Genomic DNA, 14,581 nt, shown 5'->3' with positions numbered 1-14,581 from the left:
AGAAGCAAATAGTCTAAGAGGTGGACTGTTCTGGGTGGTGCGTAAGGGATGCAGAGCACTTACGAGTACTGAAATCGTGACTTCTAGCTAATCATGACTTCAGCAAGTTCAGCAGCATCAACAGAGAGCTGAACCAAAGAAAGTCATGTCCCCTTATGTTGTTATTTAGCCGCTGCTTTTTTCAACATAATACTTGCTCGGTGCTAAGTAAACTTAGGAGCCTAATAGAACCTTTGTTCCTTTTCAGCAATACCTTCTTTGAGGTAAAATCAATATCTAACCAAGTGTGGAAGTTCCAGCGGTACCAGCTGATCATGACATTCCATGACAGACCTGTCCTCCCACCACCAATGATTATCTTCAGCCATATCTACATAATCATCAAGCGAATCTGCTGTCGCTGCAGGAAGGGTGAAGGAGACCAGGATGAGCGTGACAGGGGACTGAGTATGCATGAAACCACTGTGTTGAGCAATTTCCATTGTATTAGCAGAAAGCAGCAGCTTTTCCAATGCTGAATGGTCAAGAGTATTTGCAGAAGACAGTATGGGAAAAATTTGTATCACATTCACAGCTCTTAAGCTTTGAGGGCTCTTGAGAGTACACAGTGCTGTGCTGCTGCTGCTGACTTTCTTTAACATGTTTCCTTAAAACAGTGAGATGGCATCTACTTAATGCAGTCTTACCAGGTTCTAGTGAAGTTCTTCTGTTGGGAGGGGCATACAGGAAATTGAGAAGAAGGGATCACAGTTTTAAATGTCATCTCTGATTGCGATCAACCTGTGTCTAAGAGTATCCCTGCTTCCATTTCTCCATGTTAGAGATTTATCTGGCATCTCACAGGGCAACAACGAGGATGTCTTCTAACATACTCTCTAATTGTTCATTATTATGTTCATTATATGCCTCGCTAAAATAATCAGATGCTCACAATTATCCCTGTATTTGTACATTTCAGAGGAACATTGCTGCACAATACGATTGAGCTAAAAAAGGGAAAAAAGTAAATGTAACACTCCAAATACAGAGACAAATTCCAAGAAGGATGAAATGTTCCTAAGAGCAAACATTTCCCTTTGGTTTTCCTTACATGATTATAATTTTTTGAAGCTCTTATCCAAAGAATGTCTGGGAAACAATCTGTTCTATTATCTGCTGCCTGTAACTGGAATCATTTTAAGAACAATATTTGAATGAAGGAACAGTCAAACTGGCAGAGATTGCCCTAGTCTTTATAAAGTAAAATCTAGTCAGGTTGTTCAACGTGTAGCACAGCTGTTAGAAAGTGCAAAGGCCATTGAGAAAATACATGTCTTAAAAGCAGTGATGGTCATAATGCATTATGTTGTCTCCATGACTGCGGCCTTCTTTGGCTAAGTGCTAATTCCCTGTTTACAAAATCACCTGTTCCTTTAGTGCAGGAGTAGAATCTGCAGTATCTCTATGTCCAAGATAATCTGCTAAATTGGATTTAAATTGACTGCCAGAAGTTCAGAAAAAGAAAACTCATATTTTGTTCTTCTGTTTTGCACAGAGTTATTTCTGAATGATGAAGAGCTAAAAAAGCTGTATGAGTTTGAAGAGCAGTGTGTAGAAGAATACTTCCAGGAAAAGGAGGATGAGCAGCAGTCATCTAATGATGAACGCATTAGAGTTACTTCTGAAAGGTACCAATTACAAGAAAAAAACCACACCACTTAACTGGAACAGTAGTGGGGTTTTTGTCTTCATTATAACCAAAATTGAGGTAAAATACAAAAGATTTAGATCTTGAAGAAAACCACCACCAGTTCAGAAGCTGATCTGAATCCTGAGCAAATACTTGTGAAGGTACATCTCTCACGAGAGCAAGCTTTGTGTGGTTCCTGCTGGTATGACACTAAGTCGCTAAGGCTGCTGGTTTGGGTAGCTTTGTTATTAGAGCGTTTTTATTCCTGGTAAATTTTTGACCTCTCACTCATCTGCCTACTGGATTTATGCTTTTTATCTGTTTGAGCAAATTATGATTTGCTGAGCTTCCAGCAGCTCATCCAACCATGAGAAACATGTTAGGGCTTAATGACAAAAGCACTGAGGATTCTTCCCTTGGACCTATGGTTTACATTAGGGTCCAGCACTCACGGTTGCTGAATTTTACTGCTGAATTTTACTCTCTGCCACAGATTCTCTTGGAAACTTGGAACAAAGCATTTAGCTTTTCAGTCTGAACTTTCCCATTTAAAATGCAGAATATTCACATGTAAATCATTAAGCTGTTCTGAGGACTAGGTAATGTTTGCCTATTGTGTATGCACACAGTGATAATGGTAGCAGCAGTTTTTTAGCAGGTCACATGGCAGGACTGTTCCCAAAGCTCTGCCTATTCTGTTAGTAGTTCTCAGTCAAAAGATAGGGTCTTTAGTCACTTCTTTGAAATAATGAAAAATTCTCCCTGTGATGAAAATGATACATAGTTTAAATACTTCCACCTTAATTTAGCTTGTGGTATTCTGATGATGAACTACTCCATATCAATTTCTCTACCTTCCGTCAGTATTTCTTATGAAGAATATTCTTATTCTTATGAAGAATATTATTATTTCTACCTACCTTCCTTTCAATATTTCTTATGAAGTAGCTCTGTGACCCATATAATTCTTTAATAGATAAACATCTTTCTCTTGAAGGGAGGCCCTGATCTTTTTGCATTATTATATGTGAAATTTGAGAAGAGAGAAGTAAATGAAATATGCTACGTGTATTTGAGTAGTTTCTATTGCACTATTTATCCATGGCAATTTGTCAAAATCCTAGGTATTGTGGCGGAGAATAAAGCAGGGCTGGTAAGCCTCACTGATTCACTATGGTCTATGGGCACAAAGTAGATTTGCTTATTTCTCACAGCTTCTTGCTCCAGATACTTTGTCATCTTTTGTGTGTGAGAGAGAAAGAATTTTAATTTCATTCCCACAGTTGCTTTACTAATGTATGATCTCTAAGTCACATTCTAATGCATTACTTTTAAATACATTCTTCTGGTACCATCACTTTCATTATGATATAAATGATAAAAGAAAATGGGGAAAAGTATTATTTTAATTGAACTAGACAGTAATTCCACTCCATTCTGCTGATAGATAATTGAAAGGTATTTCAGGAGCTAAAGTAATTCCATACACCAGCATATGTTCCCTCTCACACAGTTACAAAATCTGTTTTACAACATGCCTTGATGCTATTTTAAGTCATCTTGTGAGCATGTCATTAGAAAGTATTTTTCATATCATAAATCAATGCTTCACAGTGAAAGAGGACAACTAAACATTAAGTGGGTGGCAAATGGAAATGTTAGTAGTAGGCTGTCCCTAACGGCTGCAACTTTTATACTCTTACGGCATGTAAATAAGGGCAAAGTTCAACTAGCCCTCTGACATGGTGTATAGGTAACAAGAAAATGCACATGTATGCTACACATAGGAAAAAAGAGTGGTACATGGTACACAGCACGAAATTCTGCCTTACAAAGAAATCAGTAGCTGGGTACCTGTGAAAGGTTACTGTACCGTTCCACAGCTTCTATTCTGTGCTTCCTCTTTTATACCCAACAGAGTTGAAAATATGTCTATGAGGCTAGAAGAAGTGAATGAAAGAGAACACTTTATGAAAGCTTCTCTTCAAACAGTTGACCTTCGACTCTCTCAGTTGGAAGAACTGTCTGGTCGGATGGTGAATGCTCTTGAGAAGCTGGCAGGTATTGACAAAACTGAGCTCACATATACACGTTCACGGGCTTCTTCTGAGTGTGATGCTGCCTACCTCCTACGGCAAAGCAGTGTTAACAGCTCTGATGGCTACAGCATGTACAGATACCATGTCGGAGGTGATGAGCTAGCGTATGATGAGAGTACCGCTCCTATGTCACCAGCTATGGGATTGCGTAAAAAAGCCCATTCTGTTGGTACCAGAGAAGATGGAGCAGACCCAAGGATGCTGGCTCCAGACCACCACACCAGTCTCCATTGTACCTCTAGTGCTAATGCAGTCACTACAGCAGATTACAGTAAATCTACATTAGAAATTGCACAGAATGTTTCCAGACTCCATTCTGGTTCAGGTGGTTCTGAGGATGAAAAGCAGGGGATTTTCAGGAGTGATGGAATGGTTCCTCGAAGTATAAACCGGATGGATGCTGTAACAGACAGACAGTCAGAACCAAGATCAAATTTTCAGAACACTAAGTTAAAACTAGAACGTACCAAGTTAGAAGCAACCATCTCTTATCCCTTGGACAAATCTAAAGCCATGCACTATTTTCCTCCTGAAACATTCAGTGCTTGTCAAACCACTATGATGAAGTCAAGGAGCTTTATATTTGCACAAGGTGGGAAGCTGGTTGGAGGAGTTAACAACTGGACCACAGAATACAGTACCATTATGGATCAGGTGTGCCCTTCTACAATTGAACAGTGGGCTACAGAGTGGAAATATGAAGTTGAGCAGCAGCTTTCTCAGGAGCCTCCTCCAGAATACCCTGGCTTTATCTCTGAAGCAGAAATGCAAGCAGAGCAGAAACAGTTACAGACGGACACAGACGATGATGGCACTGTTGGTGAGGCAGATGTGAGTGCCTCTTGCACCTCTATGCCTGCCACTGACAAGGGTGAGAAAGAGAATTTACTATCAGTAAAGCCAGAAAGGACTTCTGGGTTCCCCTCAGTACGGTCAAAGAGTTTGCACAGCCATTCTCGGAAAGGCAAGTCTGTAAAGGACAAATTAAATAGACCAGGACATGCCAGCAGCGTAACTAATCTGGTGGTAGCATTTGGCAGTGCAACAGAAGAACAGAAAGCTAGGCAAGAAAATGCATCGACAGAAACTGAATGTTAAAATGGCTTATGGCCCCTGTTTCACCGACAGTCAACAAAGCAGCATGACTAATTGAACAAATTACGGATTTTAAAATTAATTTCTAAAGAAGAATTTTGTATGTATTTGGTTTTTTTCATTTTAAAACTGAAGTATGTGCTCTGTTCTTAAACCAATGCTTGGTGGGTCAGGTGAAAGGGAGATGTTCTCTCAGGAGCAGAGAAAAAGTAGGCATAGACCACAGATGCCAACAGTATAGATCAATCTTTGTTCCATTTCAGCCTCCCTCATAAGCTCATTTACTGAAAAGCTCTTTATAAAAGCTCTTGGAAGAAGGACAATATTATTATGTAATAATTTAGAAAATGTTTTTTTCTTCTTTTTTATCAGAAGACTTCTTAAACTGAACAAATTTTTAACCAGTCTTGGTTTTTATCCTCCCTTATGCAGCTGGTTTCTTTGTAGCCATTGTATTTTTCAGATCAAAACAAAATTGTTGGAGGCAAGATAAAATTATGCAGTCCCCTCTTTCGTTAATGATTTCATGCATGCTTCTTGGTTCCTTTTTTTGAGAAAGGCCCAACATAGCAGTTTTCATCCACTAAAACAGGCAAAATTATGTTTGGAGAAACCTGACCTGGAAAGCCATGTGCAGATATATTCTTGATCTGTCCTTAAACTTTAGCGGTATCATCTTGCTTTCAGGATCACATCTGTCCCCACCCCAAAGCATGCTGACAGCCTTAAACTGTTGAAAAACGGTGATCATTGTTTCAAAGTTTTTAGGGAGATTTTAAGTATATGAAGTATACAGAGATTTTAATAATATGAATCCAAGATCTGCATTAATGTTTTGTATAAATGGGGTTACAATAGAAGTCCATGTAGGGTGAGAATCTGGCTTTTTTAAATGCCTGCAAGGGAAACCATACTAAACCAGGAAAGGTGTTCTGATGAGGAGAGATCAAAATGCAGCCAGTCTATGTGTTTGAAGCAAATCTACTGTGACAAATTCATCTTTGATTTTGCAATTCCATTATGATGACACATAAGGAACAAGGAACAGTTTCTAGCAGTCAGCCTAAATAACAAATGAATTTTCCAGAAGAGTAAATTTCACCAACAATTGTGTGAGGGAAAAAAAAAGGCTCTGCTGTGAAGGTGTTTTCTGTCCCTCAGTGACTAAGCCTGGAAATCCACATCTATAGTTAGTTTCCCAGCACACGTCTCAACAGTGGCTTTCTAAGTAATAGGTTTTGATAGTTTTCTTCATAATAAAGTGATGTTATTTGCCTCATTCTTTTCTGTCTACCTTTTAGGAATTCTGTTTTCCTAAACATTCAGCACCTCTCTGTGCCAGGGGATGCATACCGTTGAACAGACAAGAAAGAAAGTTAAAGGCATATTACTTGTGCACAGAATACTGGTTAGAAGTTTATGCTTAACTCGTTAACTGTCAGGACTTACAAGATTTTGAAAAGACAGGATTTCTTTTTTCCCCATCATCAGCTCCACAGTATGTAGGTCTCAGTATCCCCCTTGATAATGCTGATTACAGCATTTTGAAATGCAGAGATTGATGGAAGACACCACAAATGCATTGATGGCATCAGCTTTTTGTTGTTTGTATTATATTTTCACACTCTGTCCATACTGATACCTTCAAGTACTGTTACCATACTGAATGATCACAGTAACTGCATAGACATTTCTGAAAGTTCCGTTGTTGTGTACTACAGATTTTTGCTAGCTTGGTCTTATTAGCTGGTTTCCTGGTTTCACTGTTGTCAGAACAGTGCTGACATTGTGCTTTTCACGCCGGCCTCTCTTTTATTCAACTTTAGGGAACTTGACATTTTGTAAAAACAGAATGACATTTGAAATTGTTTCACTTCCATGTTTACTTCTGTGTTACCATTCTATGCAACTACATAGCCATTTTGTATGTGTGGTTAAAATAGCCTCCAGTTTGCCAATGCCTTTTTATCGTTTGCCTGCACACTCACCAGAAACTGATTCATTAACAAGCACAAAGGGATGCAGCTTTTCAGCACTTTGCTAAACAAGCAGTATACATTGTGGAATGAAATACAGTGTGTTGCATACCTCTTGTTACATTGTCTTTATAAATCATGTGTTAAACTATGCTCTGACCAGTTATTTTTTTAGTATTTACATTACAGATTTATCAGATAGCATGTAGATCTCAAGCAAAACCAGTTTACCTTTGTATTTATTTACTTCCTTTGTGTAAAAATACTTATAAACACATGAGAAATATGTGAAATGCATTCAGCACAAATTCTCCACTATAGCAATATCAACACACTTATCTGTTTCATCTTAAGCAGTGCATGGGCTGAATATTTTCTAAGCAAAGTTTCTTTTTTAACATTTGCCAGTAATTTCCATGAAGTTCTTTATACAGTGGTGACTTCAAAGGGCATGGATGTTTTCTGTGTTCTTGCATAGCATGAACTGAAATGATAACCTCTCTGCCATTAAATGTGAAGTAACTACACTGACTTTGGCAGTTATTTTAGACATACAGCTATTTTAATAATATTTAAATATGGCTCTGTATGTGCACAGAAGATAGATTTGGAGCACATTTGCATGTCTGCTTACACACTTTCTTGAATACTGACTGAAAGGATGCAAGCACAGAATTTGCATTTCTGAAGAGGCATGTTTAATACTGCCTTTCAGGAAGATGCATCCCTCCTACTGCTTACTATGTGGTGACTCCACAGCAGTGTCACTGGGAATTCCACTTACCATTATTTATTATGTGCTTGACCTATACTGAAGCAGGTCAAGCCTACAGAGTCTGTACTCTAAGGCTGTGTCTGCTCAGAGGCATTGCACTGGGGTAATTCAAGTTTGTTCACTTTACAGTGTCTTTTGCAATACAGATATTTCCCGCTCCCTCAAGGGAAATGTTTTAAACATATATATTCCACCTAATTGTAATATTCAGTAGGCAGGTTTTTAACTATACCAGCTGATTGCATGAGTTACACTTTTTTTATGTTGCATTATTCTGGAACTAGCCTGACATTGCTCTTACAAGCCTTTGCTATTGCATAATCATTCTTTCCATTTTAGACATTGGCTTTTGATACTTGAGAACCAAGAAAGTCCATTTTCCATATTATTAATGACTTAAAGTAGCCATTGAAACCTTCCAAGTATGGTTTCTCCATACTGCTTCTTTGGGTGCTTTCCGAGGTTCTGGGCTTGGCTATCATCTTTGGCAAAATGTCTATCTGTCCTTCTAAATAAAAAATTAAAATAACACAAATATCTGAAAGGCCTGCAGAAAACAGAAACATAAGCAAGGTGCATGACCAAGGATTATTTCATTAAACCTGCAATATCCACGAGACTGTTCCATTAGGGGAGTTGTGGGTCGTGAACCCACTGGAACAAAGCGAGTTTGCAGCTGAGCACTAGCTATGGAGGAGGTAAGTTTTCACGGTGTCAGCAGCACATGGACACATTGCTGGTGTCCCTTCTAGTAGTGCCATTGCCAGCACAGCACTTCTTTACCACTGTCCTTTCTAGTCACTTGTAGTTGAACTAATATTACACTTAAAAGCTTGTTATGAGCAAAAAGGAGACACATCTTGTATGTAAAATTCAGGAATTTATTGTTAGTGTAACATTTTAACAGTCTAACATATGAATTATTGTTAGTTTAGATCTAATTACAAGAGAGGAGAGACAAGAGGACACTACAGCTACACTGCTACAGGAAAAAAAAACAAATCCCAACAAGGTAAAATGAATCTATGCACACTTCCTACTATTTACCCCCTTTTTTTTAATGTTATGCTCACATTTGCACTGATACTCCAGGTCTAATGGTCAACGGCTGCAATGGGGGTAGTGAGGAAGTTCTGCCAGCCATCAACATCCCAAATCCCTCACTAGGATGAGCATGATGTTGTTGTTTTCTTTTTCCTTCTTTTTCTTTTCTTGGGGACATTTTTATGTTTGCTACCAACTTTCTATCTTGTTTTTCTTTATGGGCCTTCAAATCCTACAATTACACCTGAATTTCCTAGTCATTATAAAAACTTTCACAGCTAAACAAACGGACAGCTCAAGGCAGATTAAGGCAAGTTCAAACAAAGCAATCCTGACAAGCCTCAGCCCTGAGGTATCACAAAATCAGCATAAAGCCTGCTGCCTGTTACTGCTCTATTCTAGGCTACCTGACTACGTTACCCCTACAGGTGTTTTCCTCTCACTACAGCCACATGCTCTGCTGTGTCACCTGAGCTGAGTATTTTAGCCTAATTGTGGATTTTGATCTCCCATTAGGATCCAGCATCAGACAGAAAGTCAAAACAGATTTAAGGACCTGGCTGATAATAGCCATTTAATGCCCATTTCAGCTGGTGGCAGGGTCTAGGGGGCTTATGTAGTTAAAAACCAGTACACAGCAGGCTGACAAAGCATAAGCCTTGGGAGAAGTGAGACAAGAACTACAGTTTTCCTTAAAACCCCAGTCTTATTTTGCTTTTTTCAACTTTTAGCCTTATCTGCAGAAACAAAGTGTGATATGGTAAATTGGTGCTTTATGGTTGATGCCCTGTATCCTTACAATGGATGTAAGGTATGTCTTGATAATAGGCTTCAAATTATTCTTTGCAGTTGTTCAGCCAAAATATTAAGTGCCTGTACCCACCTTCCCCTTGGTGTTAATGGAAAAGGAGTTGTCTAATTTCCTCTGCCTGCTCTTCTTTTGTCTCTTCAACATTCAAATCCCTGTGAAGCCACAGTGTTTCATCCTGCATGATTGTAGATGCACGCATATCCCTTTTCTTGCACTAAGTGGACTGCTGTGCTCAGCAAGCTATTATCTGAGCAGGCCAATGGCCCTCAAAATGGCCATGAGAAAGTACTGGATTCTGGTTTAGGAGCACTGGTAGTCTAAAAGTCATTGTCAGAATACCTATGTAAAATAGCCCAAGCTGAGGTGAAACATTGTACCAATGAATAGCTCCAAATAACTCTAAAGAAGTAATATCTACATATTGATTAACAAAAAAAGTACCTTTAGGCAACATCATTAAATTCCCACACAGCGAATATGACCTCCACTCCTTGAAAAGGAGGCTTTTTCTGACATACCGCAAAAAAACTAAAACCTTTGCATAGCTTTTTTAACTTCTTCAAATCTTTGGCCAAGACTATCGTAGTTGCTGTTTTATGTAAATAACCACATTTTAAATATTTCTGCTGTATTTTCATCAAGGACACTCAGGAAAGACATTTTTCTTTCCAACTACTTAAAAAATATAAGGCATAATATTTCTCTTCAATAAGAGGTAAACTGGCTTTCTCAGAAGTCCCACATTTCTGAGTGCAGTCTGAGGCAACTTGGGTGCACAAACTATTGAGCGCACAAGCAGGGAGGTGTCCAGGTAAAGCTAAATGAACTGTAATGCCTTCAGTGAGAAACAACAGACCTTCATGGGTGAATCCCTGATTTGCAGACTTGCCACATACTTGATGTGCTCTGGGCACATAGCTGTGAAATCGGACATGAATGACTTTTGTGTGTTGGAGTTCAAACCATTAATTGAACTATTTTTCAGAAAGCTATGAAAACATATAGTTACCATAGAAATACGAAGCTGGAAGAGATCATCTACACTGAGGCACTTTTAGCTATGTTGATAGCATCAGTGACAGATGGTGGTCTAACCTGTTCTTGAACATGCCTAATGAAAGCTGTTCTCTTATTTGCTGAGAGATCAAAAGGGATCATTATGAAAATGTGTTCTGATTTAACTCCAGTCCTCGTGCCTTGCACAAGTCAGTCCTTCCCCAGCCACAGAGCTGTCTTCTGAGGTTATACCAGAACTCTTAGGAAGATACCTGATCTGACTGGCAGTCAGTATGGTAGGTTATGCGCCATGGCTCAGCAGATCATTATCTCCACTGTTACAATCTGCATTGTGTGTAAAAAGAGGCCCCAGCATGTGTGGGGAGGTGATAGCAGCAGGAGAGCAGGCCAAGCAGGTTCTGGAGGGCCAGGCAGTGGACAGTGTAAGGATCCTGGTCAGTCTAGCACATGGGAGGTATCACTGAATAACTTGTCAACAACTTGTCAACTAATAAATGTCAAGGCAAGGAAAAAACTGCATTGAGTAAGAAGTTGTATTTTTAAAATTAATGAGAATCAAAATAGACATCTGCAGTCTTTCCAACTCAGCTGCCTTCGTTGCAGGCTGTTCCCTTGTTGCTTCGTTCCCACTGTTCTTTCAAGACTTTTCATAGAACAAAGTCATTGTTCTATGTTCTGCTTTAGCAGAACTGTTTGAAAACAGTGCACAAGTGAGGCAAGCCGGGGTGGCTGGAGATGGGCAGGAGGTTGGATGCATTGCCAAAAAGGAGTCAGTGGATCCAAAGGATTTCCCTGCTCATCGTGCCGGCCCTACCACTCCCCACCCTTGGCCTCCTCTCCTGCCTGCTCTCTTCCCTTGTCTGCCCTGCCCTGCCCGCCTACCCTGCCCCACTTGCCTGCCCTGCTCTGCCTGTCTGTGCTGCTTGCTTGTATCCCACTGCAGGTTGTGACAGAATTCATTCGCTCCTCCAGAATATTTACGTCAATTCTGCTTTCTCCTCCCACTGGCAGAAAACTCTTCCAGTGGCAACCTGTGGCTAGTTCCTTGTGATTTTATATTCACTGAGAGCTTAGTTTTGATAGTGTTCGTTCCCTTTCGGACAAGCACTGCAATTTATATGTGTCAGTGCAGTTCTTACTGGTAATTTGTGCTATCCTGTGTTCATTCCCTGAAGAGCGAAATTGGATTTACAGCCTCTACTCAGAAGGCTCTGTGCTGATGCAGAAACACTCCTGTATTCTGATCTAGTACAAGTAATTGTCAGGTTTAATATCTCAGGCAAATTTATTACATGCAATTTCAAACCTAGCTGATCTGGGCAGTTTCTGCCTTCCTCGCCCCCTTGCCGTCTCTTTCCCCTTTTCTGATTTTAATTTCCTTTCAGCAATGTCCTGAATATGAACAAAAAAAACTTTAATGATGAGGGCAAGTCCTGCACTATTTCTCACTTCTGAAACATTCATGGGATTTACCTTGTGAAAGGGCTAAGTCACCAGCAGGAGAGGTGCTGTGGCTTGCTCTCAACAGCACTGCTGGGCACTCAGCATTACACCACCAGCAGCTGCTGCAGCACAGTGCAGTCTAAAATGGGCATGGGTTGAGCCTGAGACAATGCCAGGCTGAATAATGCCACTTAGATAATGTTGTCTGCAGCATAAAATAAAAACCTTGTGTGTGGAAATACGGGATAAAGGGACAGGAACTGTCAGTCAACACCAAGTAAGATTGGACCCTTGTGCAAGGAGGGGCACTGGTTTTAAACAGACTACACAGTGGGGTTGTTATCTTCTCCACCTGCAAGTCCAAGAGTAGTGCACTGTTATGGAGGTGTTTGCTCATGTTCTCCCCTGGGCTGTAGAATAGCTTTAAACATATGGCCTCATATTTAAACCTAGGCAGGTGCCAGGGGGTTGTTTCACTCCTCACTGTTCAAATCTCCCTCCCTGCTGGCGTGAATGGGGCATCTCATCTGAGTTGGGGAATCCTGATTGTGCCCTGAAGTCTGTTCTTTCATTGAGCATTCACCCTCTGACTTCACAGGAAAATCCCAGGGGCCATAGTGCAATGTAATGTGCTTCCTATTAATGATAGTGAGCGAAGATCCTGACCCTGCAGATGATGCTGGGTGCTGCATGTTTCATTTTGTGCCTAAAAATGTGTTGTTTTTCTGGACTTTTGTAGTTCTTTGGTATCTTTATGTCATGGTGATATTACAACACCACTGTGCTGTAGAAAGCCTTTACTGATGTTATCTTGCATGTGACCTGTTATGGAAAAATGACAGTATGCTGACCAAAACTGTGCTTTTTAATAAGCTGAGGCTGCAGCACCCAAATGCTAGCTGTTAGTTTGGCAGGTCCTGGCCTTCAACTCTTGCCCCTAAACCATGGGCCTTGCAGTGAACTGTGCTTGGCTCATAACTGGGACCATCACTGCCGTGCACCAGCCAGCACAGAAAACAGCAGCCCTTCTTACCATACTTGACCACCAGACTGGGCCACAAACTCTGGAGGGGCCTGGCTGGTTTTACCCATTTCTTTTGTGCAGTGGCCACCAGCAGGAGAACCAGACTCTCCCCCCTTTTGTTGGTCTCACAGGCAGTGGACCTGTGCGGTCTCACTTTAGGGCTCTCGATTAAATTGCATTTCCTTCCAAACTGTTGTTTCTCACAGGTGTTCCTGCAGTGGAGGCCAGACCACATTCATTGTGGTCAGTACTCCCATCTGCAGTGTGGAGCTTTAGGGTTGCCAAGGGCCACTAAACAGACATAAGCTGTTAGTCAGTTTCTTCCTCACTAAAGGAGAGAGAGAGCAGTGTTCGATTTGGTAGTTTAGGTGGGTAGCTGCTTTATTTCCATGTTCTAGAGAAGCTCGAGGGAGTGAACCAGGAGTGCCTGGAAAGATGAAGGAAAAAGGGAATTACTGGGATGTTGGATCTGCATCCACCTCCAGCAGGCGGTAGTTAGACAACCACAAGGGTGGCCATGCACAGCTGTAAGGTGACAGGCCTTGTGTAACAGGTGACAGCACCGCTCGGCAGCAGGAGCATGTTCATGCCGGAGCTGGTGCACGGCAGCCCCGGGCGCAGTGAAGACCTGCCGCTGCAGACCCCGAGCGGGCTTTCACAGTCCGCCTGCGGCCCAGGACTGCAGACATCCCGCGCTGCAGTGCCCGTCCCGGTACCCCGGAGCGCCGCCGCTGTCGCTGTCGAGCCTGGGGGCCGGGCCCTGGCCCGCCCTTGGGGCGGCGGGGCCGAGCGAGGTCTCCGGTTCCCTGCCCCCGCGGTGGGTCCGCTGGGCAATAGCTGTGCTGGCGGTAACAGCCGCTAAAAGCGGACAAAGCGCGAGCTGCCGGCCACACGGGGCCGCGGCCCCTGTGCTCTCTGCGCCGCCGCACGAGGCCGCTCCCCCTCAAACATGGCCGCCCCGGCAAACCCCGCCTCACTTCGCTGCCGGCCGGCGCTGCCGCCTCCCGGCCGCCACCGGCGGTAGAGAGGTGCTGGGCCGCGGGCGGGCGCGCTCGCGGGGAGGCGGAGGGAGCCGCGGGGGGCCCATGAGGGGCCGCGGCAGCCGCAGGCCGGGCCAGCCCAGGCGGCTGACTCCTCCCTGGGGGCAGGAGGGTGCGCTGGGGCCGCCTCCGCCGCCGCCCGCCGGGGCCGCCGCCGTGTGACTGGAAGCGCGCAGCCCCGAGCTGCCGCGGGGCGTCGGCACCCTGCCCCCGCGGGACGGGGCCTGCTGGGCCCGGCCCGGCCTGCCGCTCCCTCCCCGCCCGCCGGGGTCCCCGCCGGCAGCGACGATGTTTTCTCTCAAGCAGCCCAAACCCACCTTCAAGTCCTACCTTCTGCCGCTGCCTCAGGTAACAGCCTTTTCCTTCCATTACTGACCTGCTCGGCTCTCCCCGCCCTGGCCTTGACCCTGCGCGCTGTGCCTCCGCTGGGGCTTGCCCTCCAGCGCGGCGGCTGGGCCGGTTCGGGCCGGAGGGTGCGCCCCGCGCTGGGCCCGGACCTTCTCCGCGCTCGGCTCGGGGTCCGTGGCTGGTGGCGGCGCGCCAGCCCCTGTAGCCTCGGGAACCCTCCGCCGCTCGGGGAGACAAAAG

At 43.2% G+C, this 14,581-nt stretch overlaps 2 protein-coding genes across 4 annotated transcripts in view; both read left to right on the top strand.

The window, feature by feature from the left end:
• Window positions 1-4,959, top strand: part of TRPM1 (transient receptor potential cation channel subfamily M member 1) — a 93,660-nt gene extending 88,701 nt beyond the window's left edge. For both annotated transcript variants that reach the window (XM_061447126.1, XM_061447127.1), the window contains exons 25-27: window positions 248-447; window positions 1,535-1,667; window positions 3,588-4,959. In XM_061447126.1, the coding sequence (XP_061303110.1) occupies window positions 248-447; window positions 1,535-1,667; window positions 3,588-4,866 (1,612 nt within the window). In that variant the 3' untranslated portion in view covers window positions 4,867-4,959. The remainder of the gene's footprint in view (window positions 1-247; window positions 448-1,534; window positions 1,668-3,587) is intronic.
• A 4,456-nt stretch (window positions 4,960-9,415) lies between these two features.
• The window catches only part of MTMR10 (myotubularin related protein 10), a 39,564-nt gene continuing 34,398 nt past the window's right edge, over window positions 9,416-14,581 (top strand). The window contains exon 1 of one of the 2 annotated variants that reach the window (XM_061447132.1): window positions 9,416-9,469. In XM_061447132.1, the coding sequence (XP_061303116.1) occupies window positions 9,416-9,469 (54 nt within the window). Of the gene's footprint in view, window positions 9,470-14,177; window positions 14,342-14,581 lie in introns of those variants that run through there. The other variant, XM_061447130.1, reaches the window with a different exon arrangement.

The sequence above is a fragment of the Pezoporus flaviventris genome, unplaced genomic scaffold (genome assembly GCF_033815535.1).
Source record: "Pezoporus flaviventris isolate CSIRO_AGI_PZ_B2104156 unplaced genomic scaffold, CSIRO_AGI_Pfla_v1 ptg000006l, whole genome shotgun sequence".
In the NCBI taxonomy this organism is placed as follows: Eukaryota; Metazoa; Chordata; class Aves; order Psittaciformes; family Psittacidae; genus Pezoporus; species Pezoporus flaviventris.
The sequence above is the reverse complement of the archived record's forward strand: the minus strand, read 5'-3'. Positions and strand labels throughout refer to the sequence as shown.